Source organism: Eubalaena glacialis, chromosome 9, assembly GCF_028564815.1.
Source record: "Eubalaena glacialis isolate mEubGla1 chromosome 9, mEubGla1.1.hap2.+ XY, whole genome shotgun sequence".
Taxonomy (NCBI): domain Eukaryota; kingdom Metazoa; phylum Chordata; class Mammalia; order Artiodactyla; family Balaenidae; genus Eubalaena; species Eubalaena glacialis.
The window spans coordinates 116,923,759-116,945,460 of record NC_083724.1 but is presented as its reverse complement, the minus strand read 5'-3'; the positions used below and the strand labels follow the sequence as shown (position 1 = coordinate 116,945,460).

Below are 21,702 nucleotides of genomic sequence, written 5' to 3'. Positions count from 1 at the left end.
GGTTCGAGCCCTGGTCTGGGAAGATCCCACATGCCGCGGAGCGACTAGGCCCGTGAGCCACAATTGCTGAGCCTGCGCATCTGGAGCCTGTGCTCCGCAACAAGAGAGGCCACGATAGTGAGAGGCCCGCGCACCGCGATGAAGAGTGGCCCCCGCTCGCCGCAACTAGAGAAAGCCCTCGCACAGAAACGAAGACCCAGCACAGCCATAAATAAATAAATTAATTTAAAAAAAAAAAAAAAAAAAAAAAAGTGTTGAATATAAGAAAGAATGAATGGACAAACAAACAAAAAGGCAAGGAGGATCCCTTAATAACACATGTATAAGGATGAAGGAATTTTAGTTTATTTCGTTAGTAATTTAATTCTGAAAAAGGCCAATTCAACTTTGGGCTACAGTAAAGTATCAGTAATAGTTCCAATCTACGCTAAATGTTATGGGTACCATATTTTAAGAGAATCAATGACAAACTGAAGGCCTTGCTGAGGAAAGCAGCCAGGACAGGGTGGGGCCCTGAGTTCAGTATTATGGGAAAAGGCTGAAATAAATACTGATATTTAATCTGTAGGAGAGAAAACTTAATGGGGACATAAAAGTTATTAATTTGAAGAACAATTCATAGTAGAGGAATAAGACAACCTGAAAAACACAAGGCAACATCAGAAACATGGGGTCTAAGTACAGGGGAACTTCAGCTTGGTATTAGGACTGTTCCCATCTGGGACGTTACTGTGTGATTTTGCAAATTCTCTTGCACTAGAGATTTCAAGCAGAAGCTGGACAACCACATCATGGATGTGTTAGCACAGAGGATTTCTGCACAGGATAGGAGACTGATCTGAATGTTGGCTTGTTGAATGTAGACTTAGACTGGTTCACTTATGGCACCTAACTACAAGATAAGTCATGAGCAAGTCATTTATACAGACGTTTTTGGATAACCAAGAAAATCATCCAGACATCTCCCTTCCAGATCAAATTCTGAGTGCCATTTTCCACCTAGGAAGTGACTAAGGATTCCTCTAAGGTAGCTGTTAGCTAGTAGTTAATTGATACAAAAGAAAAGCATCATGCATTTGAGAATGTTTACTATGCAGTTTTTAATGCTATAAAGACCCTGAATATAAATGTAAATACAGGTAGTTATCCACAAACTATATGAAAATGCTCCATACACAAGAATGTAAAATTCCCCTTCCTTTCTCACTTTGCTGCTATGGACATCTTTGTTCTTTAAATTACATGGCACCCTGGTCCCTACTTCTTGCTCCTCCTAGGACCCATTTACAGAGGTATGTTGGAAAAAGAAAAGTAGAAAAAAATTTTTTTTGAAGACCAACAGCATCTATTTATTGGACAATTGCAGCTTCTTTCCTAATGAGATACAGCCCATTCCTTTTTTCGGGTATTTGTACATTTCAGCCAGTTAGGGGAGAAGGGGAAGGAACATTCAGTGACAGACACAGATGTTTCTTTTTTGGTGAAAGCAAAAAACCTTTATAAACAACATCCCACTCATAAGTAAAAGTGGGATAGAAAAAACTTGATTGTTTTTAATCTGGCATTTATGTATATCTTCTCATTTCATATGTACAGTTTATTTGGGTACTATTACCGTCCACTGGCAGAATACTTAACAGTAAAAACAAGTATCAGGATGGAAGAAGTATTAACAAAAGCTAAGAAAAAAATGGCTTCAGGAGGTTGGGCAGCAGTAGAAGCAGAAAGTGTGCAGAAAGGTCCTGCCAATCTTCCAATCTTCCAGAAAGAACACGTGGATCTAGTACACTGGTCTTAGTAACCCAAATTATAAAATCACAAAAATCATCCCACAAAAACAAATCGATACATGGTTCTCTAGTGCTCTCCTAGATACACAGTGGGTTCAACAGACTTTTGGGAGATGGCTCAGAACCTAATTACTGTATACAAAGCTGTTTCTAGGGAGACACTTTTAAAACACCCCCAAATTAAAACATGTCAGGACTATCTTTATGAAGATCTTAATGTTTTATCAGTAAATCCACTAGAAGAAAAATTACTTAAGCTGCAGCACTGGGAACAAATTATGCAAATCTCTGAATGGCAAAGGCTGCAGCACTAATAGCTAATAGATACTTCTTTTGGGCATGGATAAGTCAACTGCACCTTATTACTCGGCAAAAGGAAGTGATCATTTTCACAAGTAAAGTGCTGGGTTATTTCTCATTACCCATAGTTCTCTCAAAAGTTACTCACAGCTGAAGAGTAGAGTTCAAACTCTTGCTCAGGAAGGAAAGAATGCCAGCCATCTTCTATCACTTCAAACATGGGCCGGTAAAAGAAAGGGTACATCAGAGTGATGGAGTCCAGGGTAGATAATGCCTAGGGGAAAAAAGAAATAAAGAAAGAAAATTGGAACATATCACAATTTTAAACACTTTCTAATTGCCAAATTGGTATTAAATACGGCCTAATAATGATGGACACCCAATATATTTCTCTAACATGGTATTTATCACTAGACACAATTATACCTTACTAAGGCTAATTACCATGCTTTCAGCCTCTAACAAAGTTTCTGGCACATAACATACACTCAATTAGCATTTGCTGAATGAACAAAAGAACAAAACAATGTGCACACCTACTCAGGAGAAAAATGAAAAAACTCCTTCTTGAGACCTAGGGAGAGTTCAGTAATAAGCCCTAATAAAAAGGTCCAAATATTTCTGGGGACCAGAGAACAGGTTTTGGTTAGTCAGTAAGGCCTTGGCTCAAAATCCAGTTATTAACTATATATAAACATATGTAAATTATTTAAAATCAGCGTGTGTTAGCAATTGTAAAAAAGCTTAGTAGCCAAAGAGTCCGAAGGGAGTCAGACTGCTGGACTCAAATTCCAGATGCCAATGCAAGAGTGTTTAAGTAATGTAACCACTCTACGCCTCACTTTCCTTAGCTGTAAAATAGAGGAAATAACCTCATAGGTCTACCTCATAGTACCTACCTCTTAGGGCTGTTGGGAGCATTAAGAGAGAAAATGTATGTAACAGGGCTAGAACAGTGCCTGGCACATAATAAACTCTAAAATAATTTTACCTGTTACATGCTCCACATAGCTTCCATCGATGTGAAATTTCCTCCCTTCCTAGAGTGATATGGTCAGGTACCCTCATACCTTTATGCTACACTGACCCAAAACCGGGGCAATAACCCTGTGGTCCCAAAATGAGCCTATTGCCATCTGAAGCACTTGAATTCTGGTGACAACACCAGGAAAACCTGACTAGATGGAGGAACTGAGAAACGGAACATCACCTGGCAGTTTCATCCTTCTGACAGGGGAGTTTTAGAAAGCATTTCTATGAGTGGAAAAAAAAGGCACCAAAATCAATTAGCATAATTCAAACTGCAGTAATTTTGGAGACACTCAGCTGGAGGGGGGAAGAGGGCCCAACATCATGCTAACATCCCCAAGCTCTCAGAATAAAGCTACCTCCTTTTAGGTCACAGAAAGATCAGGTCAGTAGAACCTTTATTTTATTTTATTTATTTAATTTTTAAATTTTATTATTTTATTATTTAAAAGATATTCTTCGCAATATTAAAAAAATTTTTTTTCAGCTTTACTGCGGTATAAATTGACAGTTTCATTAAACTGTAAGATATTTCAAATGTACAAAGTGATGATTTGATACACATGCACATCGCGAAAGGGTTTTCCCCCATCGAGTTAATTAACACATCCATCACCTCACATATTTACCTTCTGTTGTTGTTTATGAAAACATTTAAGTTCTACTCTCTTAGCAAACTTCAATTACATAATACAGTGTTATCAACTATAGTCCATGTTATGCATTAGATTCTCAAACCTTATCTCATAAATAAACATCTGTAACTTTTACCAACCTCTCCCTATTTCACCCACCTCCAGCCCCTGGAAACCACTTTTCTACTTCCTGTTTGTTTGCTTTTTTTAATTTTTTAGATTCCACATATAAGTGATACCATGCAGTATTTGTCTTCCTCTGTCTGGCTTATTTCACTTAACACAACGCCCTCCTGTTTCATCCATGTTGTTGCAAATGGCAGGACTGCTTTCTTTTTTAAGGCTGAATAATATTCCAGTGTGTGTGTGTGTCTGTGTGTCTGTGTGTCTGTGTGTGTGATTTTCCTTATTCATTCATCCATCAACAGACACTTAGGTTGTTTCTATACCTTGGCTATTATGAATAATGCTGCAGTGAACATGGCAGTACGGATATCTCTTTAAGACAATGATTTTGTTTCCTTCGGATATATACCGAGAAGTGGGATTGCTGGATCATATGGTAGTTCTAGTTTTAATTTCTTGAGGAACCTCCATACTGTATTCCATAGTGATTGGTACAACCATTATTTTAAATGCATGTCAGCAACCATTCTGGCAGGCAATAAGCACTCAGGCTCAGACTTGTCGTGATTACATTTCATGTCACTAGAGACAGAACTTTTCCTTTAAACACATTAATGCTCAAAGAACTGAAATCATTTCAACCCTAAAAGGCCACTGAAACTATATAGAAAATAAGATTCATCCGACTTCCTGCTATAATTTAGAAAACCAAGCACTTGCCAGTTATTCTTCCAATGGGATTCTATTTATGGCAACAGAATATATTGGGGTATATGGATTTTGATAACAAAGAATAGTTCAACTGTGCTTTACAAGAAATGCACTTATTACTACCAAATTATGTCAAGATGTATAGAAGAAGGGAGGGAAATTGGATGCCAGGAAAAGGCTAGAGGCCAAGTACACTATGTGTATTTACTATGCTGTTAAAACAATCAACAGAGCATTCATTTTCTAAGGTCAAATTACTTACGGCTTCTTTTCAGCCTTAAGGGCTTCTACATAATCAGTCAGTTTCTACATAATCAGTCAGTTTCTACAGAGCTTTAGGTAATATGTGTAGCTAAATAAATAATTGATTAGTGTCAGATGCCAAGAAGTTAAGTAAGTGCAATCAGCAAGTGGGGTAATAGGCGTTTTGCCCTGTTTCTTCACCGCAGGCAACTTCACTAACACCCACCAGCTATCTTACAAGTTACAAAAGGGATAAGAAAAACAAATGCGGACGGGTCAGTGAAAATCCAACCCCACAACTGAAGAAAACACATGCTCAACTGAAGTGGGTGAGTGGCATTCCCCAGCCCAAACAGCAGGACACATTTCCCTTTAACAGCCTAGAAGCCACAGTGCGTTTCTCACTCATGTCAGCAAATTCAGCCAAATCAACATTACTGTGTTATTTCCAAATGATGAAAATGTAAGACAAACAGTTCAGCTCATCTTCTCATTTCCTTAAGTAAAATTTAGCAAAAGCAGAAAGAAAAAATGCTACATGCCATTTTCTCAGTACCACAACGGTGGTTCCTCTATTTCTCTATTTTTGTTTAAAAGCCAAATGAGATCCTACAGATTTAAGCCTTTCTGCCCCCTTTAACAGTTAAGCCAATAGCATTTATTTTGCATACAAAGCCCAGATCAGTCACTCAAAGACAGAAGGAAAAAAAAATCAGTGTGTCTCTATAATTACCTAGAAAATACTGTAAACACAAAGCTAATTGCTATAATTTAGTGGCAATGATTTAAAATAAAGCAACTTAAAATCTGAGGGTATACCAAAATAGTTGGTTAAAATGGGAAAGAAAACACTGTGAGCTCTTCAATTTAAAGATTAAATTATCCGGGCTTCCCTGGTGGCGCAGTGGTTGAGAATCTGCCTGCCAATGCAGGGGACACGGGTTCGAGCCCTGGTCTGGGAAGATCCCACATGCTGCGGAGCAACTAGGCCCGTGAGCCACAATTGCTGAGCCTCGGCGTCTGGAGCCTGTGCTCCGCAACAAGAGAGGCCGCGATAGTGAGAGGCCCATGCACCGCACCGCGATGAAGAGTGGCCCCCACTTGCCGCAACTAGAGAAAGCCCTCGGACAGAAACGAAGACCCAACACAGCCAAAAATAAATAAATAAATAAACAAACAAATAAATAAATAAAAGTTTAAAAAAAAAAGATTAAATTATCCAAGTAAAATTTCTATTATTTGTAATCTGAACAGATATTCAATATCATTTCTGTAAATATAAAACAAATACATCCTGTCTTAAGCAAACATAATATATGGAAATTCAGATTTACTAAAAACAAACAAAAGACTACAATCATTGTTGATAATTACTTGCTTTACAAAAGAAATAACGTTTTTAAGAAGTCTCAGCATTTATATACACACAATGGAATATTATTCAGCCTTAAAAGGGAAGGAATTCCTGTCACATGCTACAACATCGATAAACCCAGAAGAATAAGCAGCATTAAAAACTGCTGTTAAGTCAATGAAATCTTTTTACATTCCTATAACAATGACTCAGGGTGAGGCTCTTCCATTCAGTCTTCAATATTTGAGTCACACAACATGACTAAGTATCTAAAAGAAACATATAGGGGCAGGACAGGAATAAAGACTCAGACGTAGAGAATGGACTTGAGGACACAGGGAGGGGGAAGAGTAAGCCGGGACGAAGTGAGAGAGTGGCATGGACTTATATATACTACCAAATGTAAAATAGATAGCTAGTGGGAAGTAGCCGCATAGCACAGGGATATCAGCTTGGTGCTTTGTGACCACCTGAGGGGTGGGATAGGGAGGGTGGGAGGGAGACACAAGAGGGAGGAGATATGGGGATATATGTATATGTATAGCTGATTCACTTTGTTATAAAGCAGAAACTAAGACACCATTGTAAAGCAATTATACTGCAATAAAGATGTTAAAAAAAAAAACATAAGAGCTACAGTGAAGCAGAAAATAAGGTTCCTTTTAATGATTATTTATTTTCATCACATTTCGCTTCCAAAATACTTACCTCAATGGAACTGGCTATATTCAAACATTCCTCCATTCCAGGAATATCCAACTGAATAATTCGAAAATCCTTACATTTTATGATGATGGTACCCAGTGGTCCCACAAACCTATAAAAAAATTATAAATTATGCTTAGGGACCTATATACTCCCAACTCAAAGTATATGGTTATTTCTTTAAAAAGAGGAGGTTAGTTATAATCACCATCTATACAGGCAGACCTTCTTTTATTGCACTTCACTTTATTGAGCATCGCAGATATTGTGTTTTTTAAAGATTGAATGTTTGTGGCAACCCTGTGTCCAGCAAGTCTATCAGCGCCATTTTTCCAACAGCATTTGCTCACTTCATCTCTCTGCATCACATTTTGGTAATTCTTACAATATTTCAAACTTTATTATTATTATTGTTGTTATTGTTATTATATTTGTTATGGTGATCTGTGATCAATGATCTTTGATGTTACTATTTTAATTGTTTTGGGGCACCAGTAACCATGCCCATATACTACAGTGAACTTAATTGATAAATGTGTGTCCTCTGACTGCCCCACCAACTGCCGTTTCCCCATCTCTCTCCCTCTCCTCAGGCCTCCCTATTCCCTTAGACACAAAAACATTTAAATTAAGCCAATTAATAACTCTATAATGCCCTCTAAGACCTCAAGTAAAAGGAAGAGTCACACATCTTACTTTAACATCAAAAGCTAGAAAGGATTAAGCTTAGTGAGGAAGGCACGTCAGAAGTCGAGACAGGCCAAAAGTTATACCTCTTATGACAAATAGGTAGCAAGGTGTGAATGCAAAGGAAAAGTCCTTGAAGGAAATTAAAAGTGCTACTCCAGTGAACACATGAATGATAAGAAAGCAAAACAGCCTAATTGCTGATATGAAGAAAGTTTTAGTGGTCTGGATAGAAGATCAACCAGCCACAACATTCCCGTAAATCAAAGCCTAATCCAGAGCAAGGCCCTAACTCTAATTCTCTGAAGGCAGAGAGAGGCAAGGAAGCTATAAAAGAAAAGTCTGAAGCTAGCAGAAGTTGCTTCATGAGATTTAAGGCAAGAAGCCATCTCCATAACATAAAAGTAAAAGCAAAGCAGCAAGTGCTGATGTAGAAGAAGCAGCAAGTTATCCAAGAGATCTAGCTAAGATAATTCATGAAGGTAGCTGCACTAAACAACAGATTTTCAAGGTAGACAAAGCCTTATACTGGAAGGAGAGGCCATCTGAGGACTTCCGTAGCTAGAGAGGAGAAGTCAATGCCTGGCTTCAAAGATTCTAAGGACAGACGGACCCTCTTGTTAGGGGATAATGTGGCTGGTGACTTTAAGTTGAAACCAATGCTCATATACCATTCCCAAAGTCCTAGGGCCCTCAAGAATTATGTTAAATCTACTCCGCCTGTGCTCTATAAATGGAACAACAAAGCCTGGATGACAGCACATCTGTTTACAACATGGTTTACTAAGTATTTTAAGCTCACTGTTGAGACCTATTGTTCAGAAAGATTCCTTTCAAAATATTACTGCTCATTGACAATGCACCTGATCACCCATTATCTGATGGAGACGTACAATGACATTAATGTTGTTTTCATGCCTGTTAACACAATGCCCATTCTGCAGACCATGGATCAAGGAGTAATTTTGACTTTCAAATCTTATTATTTAATAAATATATTTCAGGGACTTCCCTGGTGGCACAGTGGTTAAGAATCCGCCTGCCAATGCAGGGGACAGGGGTTCAAGCCCTGGTCTGGGAAGATCCCACATGCTGCGGAGCAACTAAGCCCATGCGCCACAACTACTGAGCCTGCGCTCTAGAGCCCACGAGCCACAACTACTGAAGCCCACATGCCTAGAGCCCGTGCTCCGCAATGAGAAGCCACTGCAATGAGAAGCCCACGCACCACAACAAAGAGTAGCCCCCACTCGTCACAACTAGAGAAAGCCCGCAAGCAGCAACAAAGACCCAACGCAGCCAAAAATTAATTAATTAATTTTTTAAAAAAAGAAATAGATTTCATAAGGCTATAGCTGCAATACATAGTGATTCTTCTGATAGAATGGGGCAAAGTAAATTGAAAACTTTCTGGAAAGGATTCACCATTCTAGATGCCATTAAGAATATCTCTAATTCATGGGAAGAGGTCAAAATATTAACATTAACAGGAGTTTGGAAGAAGTTGATTCCAACCCTCAAGGATAATGTTAAGGGGTTCAAGACTTCAGTGGAGGAAGTCACTGCAGATGTGGTGGAAATAGCAAGAGAACTAGAATTAGAAGTGGAGCCTGAAGGTGTGAATGAACTGCTGTAGTCTCATGATAAAACTTTAATGGATAAGGAGTTGAACAAAGTGTTTTCTTGAAATGGAATCTACACCTGATGAAGATTGTTGAAATGACATCAAAGGATTTAGAATATTACATAAACTTAGTTACTAAAGCAGCAAGAGGGTTTGAAAGGATTCACTCTGATTTTGAAAAAAGTTCTACTGTGGGAAAAATGCTATCAACAGCATTGCATGCTACAGAGAAATTGTTCTTGAAAGGAAAGAATCAATGTGGCAAACTTCACTGCTGTCTTATTTTAAGAAATTTTCACAGCCACCTCAACCTTCAGCACCCATCACCCTGATCAGTCAGCATTCATCAGCACTGAGGCAAGACCCTCCACCAGCAAAAAGATTACAACTCACTGAAGGCTCAGATGATGATTAGCATTTTTTAGCAATAAAGTATTTTTAAATTAAGGTATTTACACTGCTTTTTTAGATATAATGCTACTGCACACTTAATAAACTACAGTATAGTGTATAATAACTTTTACATGCATTGGGAAACCAAAAAATTCATGTGACTTGCTTTATTGTCATATCGGCTTTACTGAGGTGGTCTGGAACTAAACCTGCAATACCTCCGCCGTGTGCCTGTATTCAACTTTCTTCTCCCCTAGTAATCTAATTAAGGAAGAATCAAGCCTGCATCATTAAAATGTGAGCCACAAATAATTTTAAATATATGTATTTAAATTTTTTTTCAAATATATAAAGTAATTCATGCTAGGCCAATTCATTTAATGGAGATTATTAGAGGCCTTACTTCAAATAATAGGAAAAACAGATCTGTAATTAATGTATTAAGTGTTTGTGTAGAGATATTTCCAAAGCATAGAAAAACAGTTCATTTCAGATTTTACTTACTTCCAAACTTACAGCAGTTGATTTGAAAAATAAGTATCTTTTTTTCAGTCTTTAAAACCTATTAACTTGCAATATCTATTCTAAGTCAAGGAAAACTTCAGAGTAAATGCCACGTGTAATCATAAATTTTGTATCAGTAAGTTTTGAACAAATTTAATTTTACCTTAGTTGGGATTTTTGTCTTCATTTTCTTGTTTTTTTTTTTTTGTCTGCACTTGTTGATAGCTCTGATTTTTCTTTTGCTTTGCCACTGACTGCCCCAATTCTTTCCCATTAATACTTCTGAGTATTCCCTAAACTAAGAATTCTTAGATTGATCTAAAGTGGATAATTTTATTTATACTGTGCCTAGCTTAGGAAAACAACTCCTACAGCTACTCTTCCCAAATTCTACTTCAACTGTAAATACCCCCATGCCCAACATCACTGCACTGTGAATTTGGATAAGCAAAAATTATCAACATGGGTCAAATCTAGGATTTGAAAATTCCACCAGATATCCACAACTAAACAACACAGTGGAATGCCTCTTATGAAATGTATTTTGAAAACTCATACTCTTGGCACTTCCACTTCTGGCAAAGGTGGAATAACAGGGACCAGATTTACCCTGCTACCTGAAACAACCAAAATAACTGGGCAAAATATAAGAAAAGACTGTTTTCAAGACACTGAACATCAGACAACAAAGAACAGAGCTCTCCGGGAGATGGGTGAGTCCAGTGACTGCTCCAATTTACTGTTTTGAGATTTTCCCAAGTTATAGTGAAGGGAGAGGAAAACTGGGTGGGGTTGATAGTCTGAGGAGACCACCTATATTAGGAAAGAAGGAAATTAATGAAGAAAATTTGGGTCTCAAAATAGTGACCTCAGATTCCACTATACTAGAAATAGAACAGCAACTTAAATCCAAAGCAGAGAAAATTAAATAATAAAGATAAAAAGAAAAAAAAATTAATGAAATAAGAGAAGATTCTAGGGAAAAATGAAAGCAAAAATGATTGTTTCAAAAGATCAATAAGTGATAAAATTCTAGCCAGACTGATCAGGAATAAAGAAAGTCACAATTTACCAATGTCAGAAATGAGAGAGGTTACAATCACTACAGACTCCACAGACATTAAAAAATAATAAGGGAATATTAGAAACAATTTTATCCCAATAAATTCAACAAGGTAAATGATACGGACAAATTTCTCAGAAGACACAAACTAGTAAAGATCATTCAAGAATAAATAACCTGGTTAGATCTATATTTACTAAATAAACTGAAATTTTCAATAAAATCTTCCCCACAAAGAAAACTCCAGTCCTGGGTGGCTTCACTGATGAATTCTATAAAACATTTAAGGAAAAAATACTATCAAGTCAAGACACACTCTTCCAGAAAACTGAGAAGAGGCAATTACTTCTCAACTCACACCTAAAGTCCAGCATTTCCCAAATACAAAACCCAAAAACATCACAAGAAAACTACAGACGAATATCCCTCATAGACACAGATGTAAAATTTCTAAACAAAACGTTAGCATATTAAATCCAACAATATATAAAAAGGATAACGTACCACGAGCAAATGGGGTTTATCCCAAAAACGCAAGGGTGGTTTAACAAAGTAATTTACCATATTAACAAACTGAAAAAGAAAAACAATATGCTCATCTCGATAGATACAGAAAAAGCATTTGACAAAATCCAACAGCTATTCATGATTTTAAAATGAAACAAAACAACCCAACTCTCAGCAAACTAGGAACAGAAGTGAACTTCTTCCACCTGATAAGAGCATTTACAAAAACAAAAAAACCAAAAAACTCTACCACTAATAGCATACTTAATGAGAAAGACTGAATGCTTTCTCACTAAGATCAGGAATAATACAAGGATGTTCCCTCTCACCACTTCTATTCAACATTGTACGGGACTTCCCTGGTGGCGCAGTGGTTAAGAATCTGCCTGCCAATGCAGGGGACATGGGTTCGAGCCCTGGTCCAGGAAGATCCCACATGCTGTGGAGCAATTAAGCCCATGCGCCACAACTACTGAGCCTGCGCTCTAGAGCCCGTGAGCCACAACTACTGAGCCCGCGCACCACAACTACCGAAGCCCACGCGCCTAGAGCCCATGCTCCGCAACGAACAGTAGCCCCCACTTGCCGCAACTAGAGAAAACCCATGCACAGCAACGAAGACAGAATGCAGCCAAAAATAAAATAAATTAAAAAAATTTTTTAATGATTAATACAAACAGGTAATTGGAAACTGAAATTTGAAAAATATCACTTGAAATAGCATAAAAAAATATGAAATAAATAGAGGAAATTCTGACAAAAGATGTGAAAGACCTGTGAGTGAAAACTATAACACATTGCTGAAAGAAATTTGAGACCTAAATAAGATAAATGGAGAGAGAGATTTGTTCATAAGTCAGAAGACTCAATGTTATGATATCCTATGTTAATTCTCATCAAGTTCATTTATCAACAGGTTCACCATAATTCTCACAACAGGCCTTTCTTAAAAAGAAATTGACAAGCTGATTCTAAAATTCATATGGAGGAATTCCCTGGCGGTCCAGTAGTTAGGACGCTGTACTTTCACGGACGAGGATGCGGGTTCAATCCCTGGTCGGGGAAGATCCTGCAAGCTGCATGGCGTGGCCAAAAATGAATTTTTAAAATTCATATGGAAATGCAAATGACCTCAAATAACCAAAACAACTTGGAATAATAACAAAATCAGACAGCTAACACTATATAATTTAAAGACTTAATATAAAAATAAAGACTGTGGCAGCAATGGCATCAAATAGATCAGTGGAATAAAGAAGAAAGTCTAGAAATACATTCACTTACATATAGACAAAGGTGTGCAAAGACAATTCATTGAAGAAAGGGCAGACTTTTCAAGAAATGGTGCTACAACGATCAGGTATCTATATGAAAAAAAGAATTTGGTTCTATACATGAACCATATACAAAACCAACTAAAAATGGATCATATATCTAAACCTAAAACTATAAAACTTCTAGAAGAAAACATGGGAGAAAATCTTTGTGACCTTTGGTTAGGCAAAGATTTCTTAGATATCACAACCCCAGTCTATAAAAGAGCTAATAAACTGTATGTCTTCAAAATTTTAAATGTTTGCTCTCTGAAAGACACAGTTAAAGAGAATAAAAAGACAAGCCACAGACTGAGAGAAAACATTTGCAAATCTTATATTTGATAAAAGACTTGTATCAGAATATACTTAGAAAAAAAAAAAAAAACCTCAAAACTCAATAAGGGAAAGGATTCTGGAAGATAGTGGAATCAGAAGCATTAGGAATCTGTCTTCCCACCTAGATAACAATTGCACTGGCAGAATCTCTTTGCTGTACCTATTTTGGAACTCTGATGTCTATTAAAGGCTTGCAACTTCTAGGGAAAGACTTGGATAATAAATTGCAATTAATTTTGGATAAATTCAGCTCTTAGCAAAACAGCAGCTACCCATTCCCCACCCCCACCCAAGTGACAGGCAGCTGTGTATATGTTCTTAGAGCAGCTTGAACACAGTTTATAGGAGCCAGGGTGGGCAGAAAGGACCCTGTCCTCCAAATATCAGGGACCTGTGCTGTGATTGTTGATTGCTGATTCTGATCACAGAGGTGCAAAGAGGCAGGCAGCCATTGTTGCAATTCCTCCCACTGTTGCAAGCTGCCCCCAGCCCCCAATCGGTGACTTTCAGTGGATTTAGAGGGTCAGCTCTCTTCCCACTCCTCTTCATTTTTCACTTTTCCCCTTTCAGGAACCAGACATTAAAGATCAGGACATCTGAAAACAACTGTATATATAGGAAAATTATACAGTGACTGTGACTGCACATACCCAGGCTCAGAAAAGACCTGAGAAAGCCTTAAGTTTACACCTCAGGCTGATCCTTGGCATAGACATCCTACAACAGTCAAAAAAACAAAAATAATAAACAAAAGAAACACCCCAAAACAGCAAACCCTGGGGAAGAGGGAGAATCTGTTTTCCAGAGCTACCACATTATTAGATCTAAACATCCAGTGTTGAGCAAAGAAAAAAAAAAATCACAAGGCAGAGAAATTATCAGGAAAGCATGGCCCATTCAAAAGGTAAAAAATAAACAGAAACTGTCCCTGAAAAAGATTTGATGGAAGATGATATCTTAGACAAAGTCTTTAACAGTCTTAAAGATGCTCAAAGAACTAAAGGAAGATATGGAGAAAGTCAAGAATATAATGTGTGAACAAAACAGAAATATCAATAAAGAGATAGAAAACCTAAAAAAAAAAAAAAAAAAGAAATTCTGGAGCTTAAAAGTATAAGAACTGGAATCAAAAATTCACAAGAAGGGGGCTTCCCTGGTGGCGCAGTGGTTGAGAATCTGCCTGCCAATGCAGGGGACACGGGTTCGAGCCCTGGTCTGGGAAGATCCCACATGCCGCGGAGCAACTAGGCCCGTGAGCCACAACTACTGAGCCTGCGCGTCTGGAGCCTGTGCTCCGCAACAAGAGAGGCCGCGATGGTGAGAGGCCCGCGCACCGCGATGAAGAGTGGCCCCCACTTGCCGCAACTAGTGAAAGCCCTCGCACAGAAACGAAGACTCAACACAACCAAAAATAAATAAATAATAAATAAATTAAAAAAAAAAAAAAAATCATTAAAAAAAAAAAAAAAAAAAAAAAAAATTCACAAGAGGGATTCAAAAGCAGATTCTCAGCAAGCAGAAGAAAGAATCAGCAAACTTGAAGACAGGACAATGGAAATTATCAAGTCTGAGAAACAGAAAAAAAAAAAAGATTAAAGAAAAGTGACCTGTGAGGTACCAACAAGCAGACCAACATACACACAGTGGGAGTCTCAGAAAGAGAAGAGAGAAAGAAAAGAGCAGAGAGGATATTTGAGAAAATAATGGCTGAAAATTTCCCAAATTTGATGAAAGACATGACTATAAACATCCAAAAACCTCAATGAACTCCGAGTAAGATTAACTCAAAGAGACCCACACCAGGAACTCAAAAACTTTGGAGCTAGAAGACAGTGGGCTGATATATTCAAAGTGCTAAAAGGAAAAACTGTCAACTAAAAATCTGATATCCAGCAAAACTGTCCTTCAAAAGTGAGGGAGAAATTAGGACATTCCCAGATAAACAAAAGCTGTGGGAGCTTGTGAGCACTAGACCTGCTCTGCAAGAAATACTCATGGGAATCCTGCAAGGTGAAATGAAAGGACACTAGACAGTAACTTGAAGCTGAATGAAGAAATAAAGATCTCAAAAAGGTAAAAAAAAAAGGCAATTATAAAAGCTAGTATTGGGACTTCCCTGGTGGTGCAGTGGTAAGAATCCGCCTGCCAATGCAGGGGACATGGGTTCAAACCCTGGTCTGGGAAGATCCCACATGCCACGGAGCAACTAGGCCCGTGTGCCACAACTACTGAGCCTGCGTTCTAGAGCCTGCGAGCCACAACTACTGAGCCCACGTGCCACAACTACTGAAGCCCGCACACCTAGAGCCCATGCTCTGCAACAAAGAGAAGCCACCGCAATGAAAAGCCCACACACCGCAATGAAGAGTAGCCCCCACTCGCCACAACTAGAAAAAGCCCACATGCAGCAACGAAGACCCAACACAGCCAAAAATAAATAAATAAATAGTTATTTTTTTAAAAAGCTAGTATTATTGTAACAATGGTTTGTAAACGCACATTTTATTTTCTACATGATTTAAGAGACTAACACTTTAAAAGAATTATTAGATTATGTTTTCAGGCCCAAACACATAAAAATGTAATTTTATGACATCAATGGAAAGCAGTGGGGACAGAGCTATAAAGGAGTAGAGTTTTTGTATGTTTTTGAAGTTAAACTGGTATAAATTCAAATTAGAGTATTATAACTTTAGGATGTTAAATTTAATCCCCATGGTAACCACAAAGAAAACAGCTACAGAATATACACAACAGTAAATGAGAAAAAATTTTAAACATTTCATTACAATAAAATCAACTACGTGCAAAAGAAGACAATAATGAAGGAAATGAGGGACAGAGAAGCTTTAAGGCATATAGACAACAAACAGCACAATGACAGAAGTAAGTCCCTCCTTACCAATAATTACTTTAAATGTAAACGGATTAAACTGTCAAAGGATAGACATTGGCAGAATGGATAAAAACATATGATCCAACTATAGTCTGTCTCACAAGAAACTCACTTGAGATCCAAAGACACAAACAAGTTGAAATTGAAGGGATGGAGGAAAAAGATATTCCAAGCAAATAGTAACCAAAAGACAGCAAGGAAAGCTTTACTAGTATTAGACAAAATAGTCTATAAATAAAAAATGGTTATGAGAGACAAAGGACATTATCTATTAATAAAAGGTTCAACATAGCAAGAAGGTGTAACAATTATAAACATTTACACATCTAATGACAATCAAAATATTTGAAGCAAAATCTGACAGAAGTGAAAGGAGAAATAGACAGTTCTACAATAACAGTCAGAGACTTTAATACCCCATCAGACAGATATACATATGGAAACAGAGGACTTAATACAATAAACTAACTAGACCTAACAGACATAAACACGCTACCCAACAACAATAGGATACACATTCTTCTCAAGTGCACATGGAACAATTTTCAGGATAGACCGTATGTTAGGCCACAAATCAAGTCTCAACAGATTTAAAAAGACAGATATAGAGACCTCCCTGGCAGTCCAGTGGTTAAGACTCTGAGCTTCCACTGCAGGGGGTATGGGTTCGATCCCTGGTGTGGGAACTAAGATCCCGCATACCGCTAGGTGCAGCCAAAAAAAAAAAAAAGATATCATACAAAGTATCTTCTCTGACCACATGGGATGAAGTTAGAAATCAGTTAACAAAAGTAAAATTGAGAAATTCACCAAATTATGGAAATTAATACACTTTTAAACAACCAATGGATCAAAGAAGAAATCACAAGGGAAATTATAAAACACAGACAAAAAAATGAAAACAAAAACATGACGTTACAAAACTTATGGGGCACAGCAAAAGCTGTATATATTATATATACATATATATAAAATCACCTGATATATGATAAATCAGTCAAGGATGGGTTGTTAGATGATGGTTTTAGGAAAACTGGCTTGCTACATGAAGAAAAACAAAGTTGGATTCTTATCACACTTGAAACAAAGGTAGAATCCAAATGAATTAAAGACCTAAAAATGAAGGGTAAAACTATAAAGCTAATATGGAAGAAAATGTAGGAGACTATCCTAGTAATTTTGGGATAAGGAAGGACTTCTTAAGACTTAAAAAGCACAAACCATAAAGTATCGATGAATTTTGTACTAAAATTAGGACTTCTGTTCCACAAAGGGCACCACACAAGAGTTAACAAATGGGTGAGAGATATGAAGAAGATACCTGCAATGTCTAAGCGAAGAATTAATACCTAGAGTATATAAGGAACTGGTGCCAAAAAAAAAAAAAAAAAAAAACACCAGAAAAAGAAACACCAAGAAAATTCACAGGCAATCCACAGAAAGGGAAAAAAATTTTAATGATTTGCTAACAAATCACTGCCCTTCTACAATCCATTTTCTGCCAGCCAGCAGAATCATCTTCTAGAAGTCTACCGATTGCTACTTCCACGCTTTCAACTCTCCGAGGCTTCCCATGAAAACCATCCCAATGGCGTAACAGGCTCTACACCATCTGGCCCCTGCTTATCCCTCCAACCACGTTTCTGCCGTCTCCCTAGTCCCCCTAGCTTCTACCCCGTGCTCACTGCCCTCCTGCCACACCTGCCTCTTTGTTGTTCCTCCTACATGCCAGGCATGGTCCTGTCTCAAGTCTCTGCCTTTGCATTCCCTTTGGCTGCAACGCTCCTTCCTCCAATATTCACACTGCAGGCTTCCTCCCTTCATTAATTCAAATGTCACTTGTCTTCTCGAACATTCTTTCTAAATACACTGACTCCAGGCATTCTCTATCCTAACATCTTCCTTTATTTTCCTTCCTGGCATTTATTACCTGATGTTGTTATATATTTATTTGTTGATTTATGTGAATGTCCATCTCCTCCCCTAGTACATAAGCTCCTCATCTTAGTCACCATTGCATCTGCACAGCCCAGACAGAGCTCAGCATATAGAAGACACATGGAAGTAACTCTTTTTTGAAAGCAACAATTCAACAAACTCTGATCTGACCACCTAGCTCTTTCCATTACATCATGCTGCTTCCCAGGAAAAAGATAAATGTGTACAGTTTGTCATTTCTCCCCTAACAGATTAAAAAGTCCTTATCTTAAATACTTGGTTTAGCCCAACCAGGCCCAGCGTGTAGTAAATGCTAGGTAAATACGATGAAATGAGAGAGTGAAAAGCAACCACAGAAAGAGGTAAGGAAGAAAGAAAAGAGTCGGTGGCATGGAGAAACTCTAATTTGTATTCTATGGCACCACTGACCATTCAGCGGTTAATCCTTTTATTTCCTATGTGCCTATCTGCCCATGCCACAGTTTTGAAGGAGATAAAAATTAACCAAATTCGCGTCCTGGCTTCAAGGAGCTAACATATATGTAACTATCAAAATACAGATTGTAAAATATACTTATGAAAGAGGTATAATTAAAGAGCTATAGGATTTCAAGGTGAGGGGAATTACTTCTCCTTGTGGGATTAACAGAAGAACCTGTGAAAGGGGTGGCAGATTGAAATGGTTAAACTGAATATTGATAGATCAGTAACAGCTGAAAACTTTTACACAGGAGAAGGTGATCTCAGGAATCTAACAGGAGCCCTCTGCTTGAAAAAATAAATTTATCACCACTTCACCCGTACTAACTTCTACTATTAGAAAGTATTTTCTTTTAAGGCATAACCTCTCTAGGAATCTTCTTAATACTGTATCCAAATTCTCCTGAGAGGTAATAGAAAAAGCTGTTGTCATTCATTTATACTTTAGTGTTCACTGGATAACCAATTTACCTTCTTCTGGCTAGAGTAAGTACAAAGCCATTGGGGAAATGATAATTTTGACTGCAAAGGAAGTATAACTTTTCAACTCTGAGGCACTACCCTGGAAAGACAGAGTCTGGGGTGCAAAATAAGAGGTTAATTAATTAATACCTTTGTTTAAGAGCCTACTCTGTTCTTTCCAAAAGCCAAACAGAGTAAAAATAAATAAAAGACATTATAATCTCCCATAATGCGAAGTCTTTAATTGATGACCCAGAAGGTAAGAAATAAGGACAAATATGATAAACTGAACATTTTTGAGAGGAGGGGAAAAGGTTTTGTGGAATTTAGACACTACATACTGAAGTCTACATACTCGAAAGTGGCAAGTAAAGACTTTACCTAAATCACATTCAATCACAGCTTCATGAACTATGATTGACAATTAACATTCAAGGAATATGACGGTGCAAGGAAAAGAAATTTTAAAAGAAAACGTTGCATATCCCCCCACATGGTGTTATGTACCAAAAATGATAATCACGATAACAACCACGTGATAACCCAGCCAGATTGAATGGAAACCTGGTATCTCATTTGGATGGTTTTCTGCTTTCTAAAACTCAAATCCTCAATCTAGGCCAGAGGGGGCTCGATCTGCTGGCTGGTTGGGCGATGGGACGCGTTTCCGCAGACCTGCACCTGAGGACCCCAGGTTCCCCGCGGAACAAGGGGTGGAATGGGCACTCACCGCTTGTCGATGGCGTCGATGTTTGAATGGAGGAGCCACAACTCCTCCGTGTTGTCCTGCCGGGAGGACAGGATCAGGTGGTGGCCAGTAAGACACAAGGTCCCCTCGACGGCCGGGTAGAAAGGCCGGTGCAGCACCACATTGTCCACCCGTGGGGTCTTAATCAGCTCCGCAAACTCCATGTTCCCCAGCGGCCGGAGCCAGGGAACTGCCCAAAGGGGCGAGACGGTTACGCCGCCGCTGGGCTGAAGGGAATGACCAGGCGCTCGGCAGGCAGGAGGGGCGGGGACCCAGGCGGGGAGGTCGCGCCCCGCCCCAGGCTGGGATGGGCGCGGCGAGGCCTGTGGCCACCGTCACAGGCCCCGGGAAAGCCGGGGCTGGACCGGGGCTGGGCCAGGCCGGGCGCCGCTCCCTCACTGCTCGGTTCCCCCAGGCCCAGGACTCGGGCAGAGAGAACGCTCCGCGACAGGCCCAGCCGCCGCCGCCGCCACCTGGGGACCCGGTCTCGGGTGGGCAAGTTGAGGGGACAAGAAGGAGGCCGCCCCAGGGCCACTTTCCACATCCGAGACGCTACGGACTCCTGGCGGAAGTAGCTACTCGCAGCCGGAGCCTAAAGCAACTCCGGGCGGAAGCGGCGGGCTCGAAACTCGGCAGTCTGGGAAGTCCGACCCGGAAGTCAGTCCCCGCCTAGGTCCGATGAGAATGCTTCCGGAAACACAGCGGGAATCGAAGATTTGTGTTCCTAGCAGGAAAAAGCTCTGCCTGCAAGCCGACCGCCGCACCCGCCACCCGTACAAACATTCCGTTTGAGAAAAGGCTGGGGGAAAAGGGACGACGAGAAGAGGTCCCTGAGCTGCCTCCCTCCACTTGAGCAGTAATCCCTCTTCAGACCGTGGGGCTGCCGTAAATTTTGGCGATTTTCATCCATTGGCCCTGAAGAGATGACACGTGGGATTGAGTAGGTGATTGTGACCCCACAGAAGCGCCAGGTGTAAGGGAGGGACACGGCCGGACGCCGCAGACACCCAGAGGGCGAGCGCCAAGGTGCTGTGACCTTGAACAAGAAAGAGGAAAAGCATACAATCACCTATGAGAGGGACCTAGGTAGAAATACGTACAGTACACTGAAGAGGAAGTGACCAATCCTATACTTTGCGGAAACTCAAGTGACGCGCTAAAACACAGTTAATCTGTAGCAGAACTGGCTTCAGTCTAGGTCTATGAAATTCAAGGAATTGGGCCTTGGTCACCACCGCACGGCCTCCCCATTAAATACAATCCAACTGAACTACTTCCAGACACCTAAACTATGCCAGAAATTTACCTGGTGTCTCCCTCCCCTTTTAAACTAACATTTTCATACTAAAATAGGGCATTAGAGGGGAAATATGCAAGGGTTTAAGTCCCGGTCTACTGTCACTTCATTAACCTTTGAAATCTTCACCATCTAGTACCTAACAACAGCGAGTTGCCTTAAGTCTCAGAGCAAAGACAAAATAAATTGCCTGAATTCTCATCAGATCACCCAACACGTGTCTCTGCTTCTGTCCTTGTCCTTCCTAAAACGTTCTCTTTCTTAAAACAAAGCCCTTTATGAGATTGTTACAGCTGAGAGTCCAGTTTTATGTTGATTGTCCACAATAGAAAAACAAGAACCATCAGAGAAGAAGGAATGAGAGGAAACGATTTATAAAGTTTTGTTTTTAATTTTGGAATTTTTGTTGTCCTTCCACCATGTGGTTCATTGTAACAATTACCAATTGTGGAGGGGAGAATTGACTTCTAGAATGAAGAATTAGGGAAGGTTTTATGGAGAAGGTATCATTTGAGAGGAGGACCTTGAAGGATGAGTTAAGATTTACACCCTGAATGA

General features: G+C 39.2%; 1 protein-coding gene across 1 annotated transcript in view; it reads right to left on the bottom strand.

Annotated features, from left to right (window-relative positions):
* Positions 1-20,357, bottom strand: part of MTMR9 (myotubularin related protein 9) — a 71,504-nt gene extending 51,147 nt beyond the window's left edge. Inside the window, exons 1-3 of the mRNA XM_061199470.1 lie at positions 19,830-20,357; positions 6,897-7,005; positions 2,239-2,364 (exon numbers count right to left, since the gene is read on the bottom strand). Of these exons, the coding sequence (XP_061055453.1) occupies positions 2,239-2,364; positions 6,897-7,005; positions 19,830-20,011 (417 nt within the window). The 5' untranslated portion in view covers positions 20,012-20,357. The remainder of the gene's footprint in view (positions 1-2,238; positions 2,365-6,896; positions 7,006-19,829) is intronic.
* Positions 20,358-21,702: the final 1,345 nt, after the last annotated feature.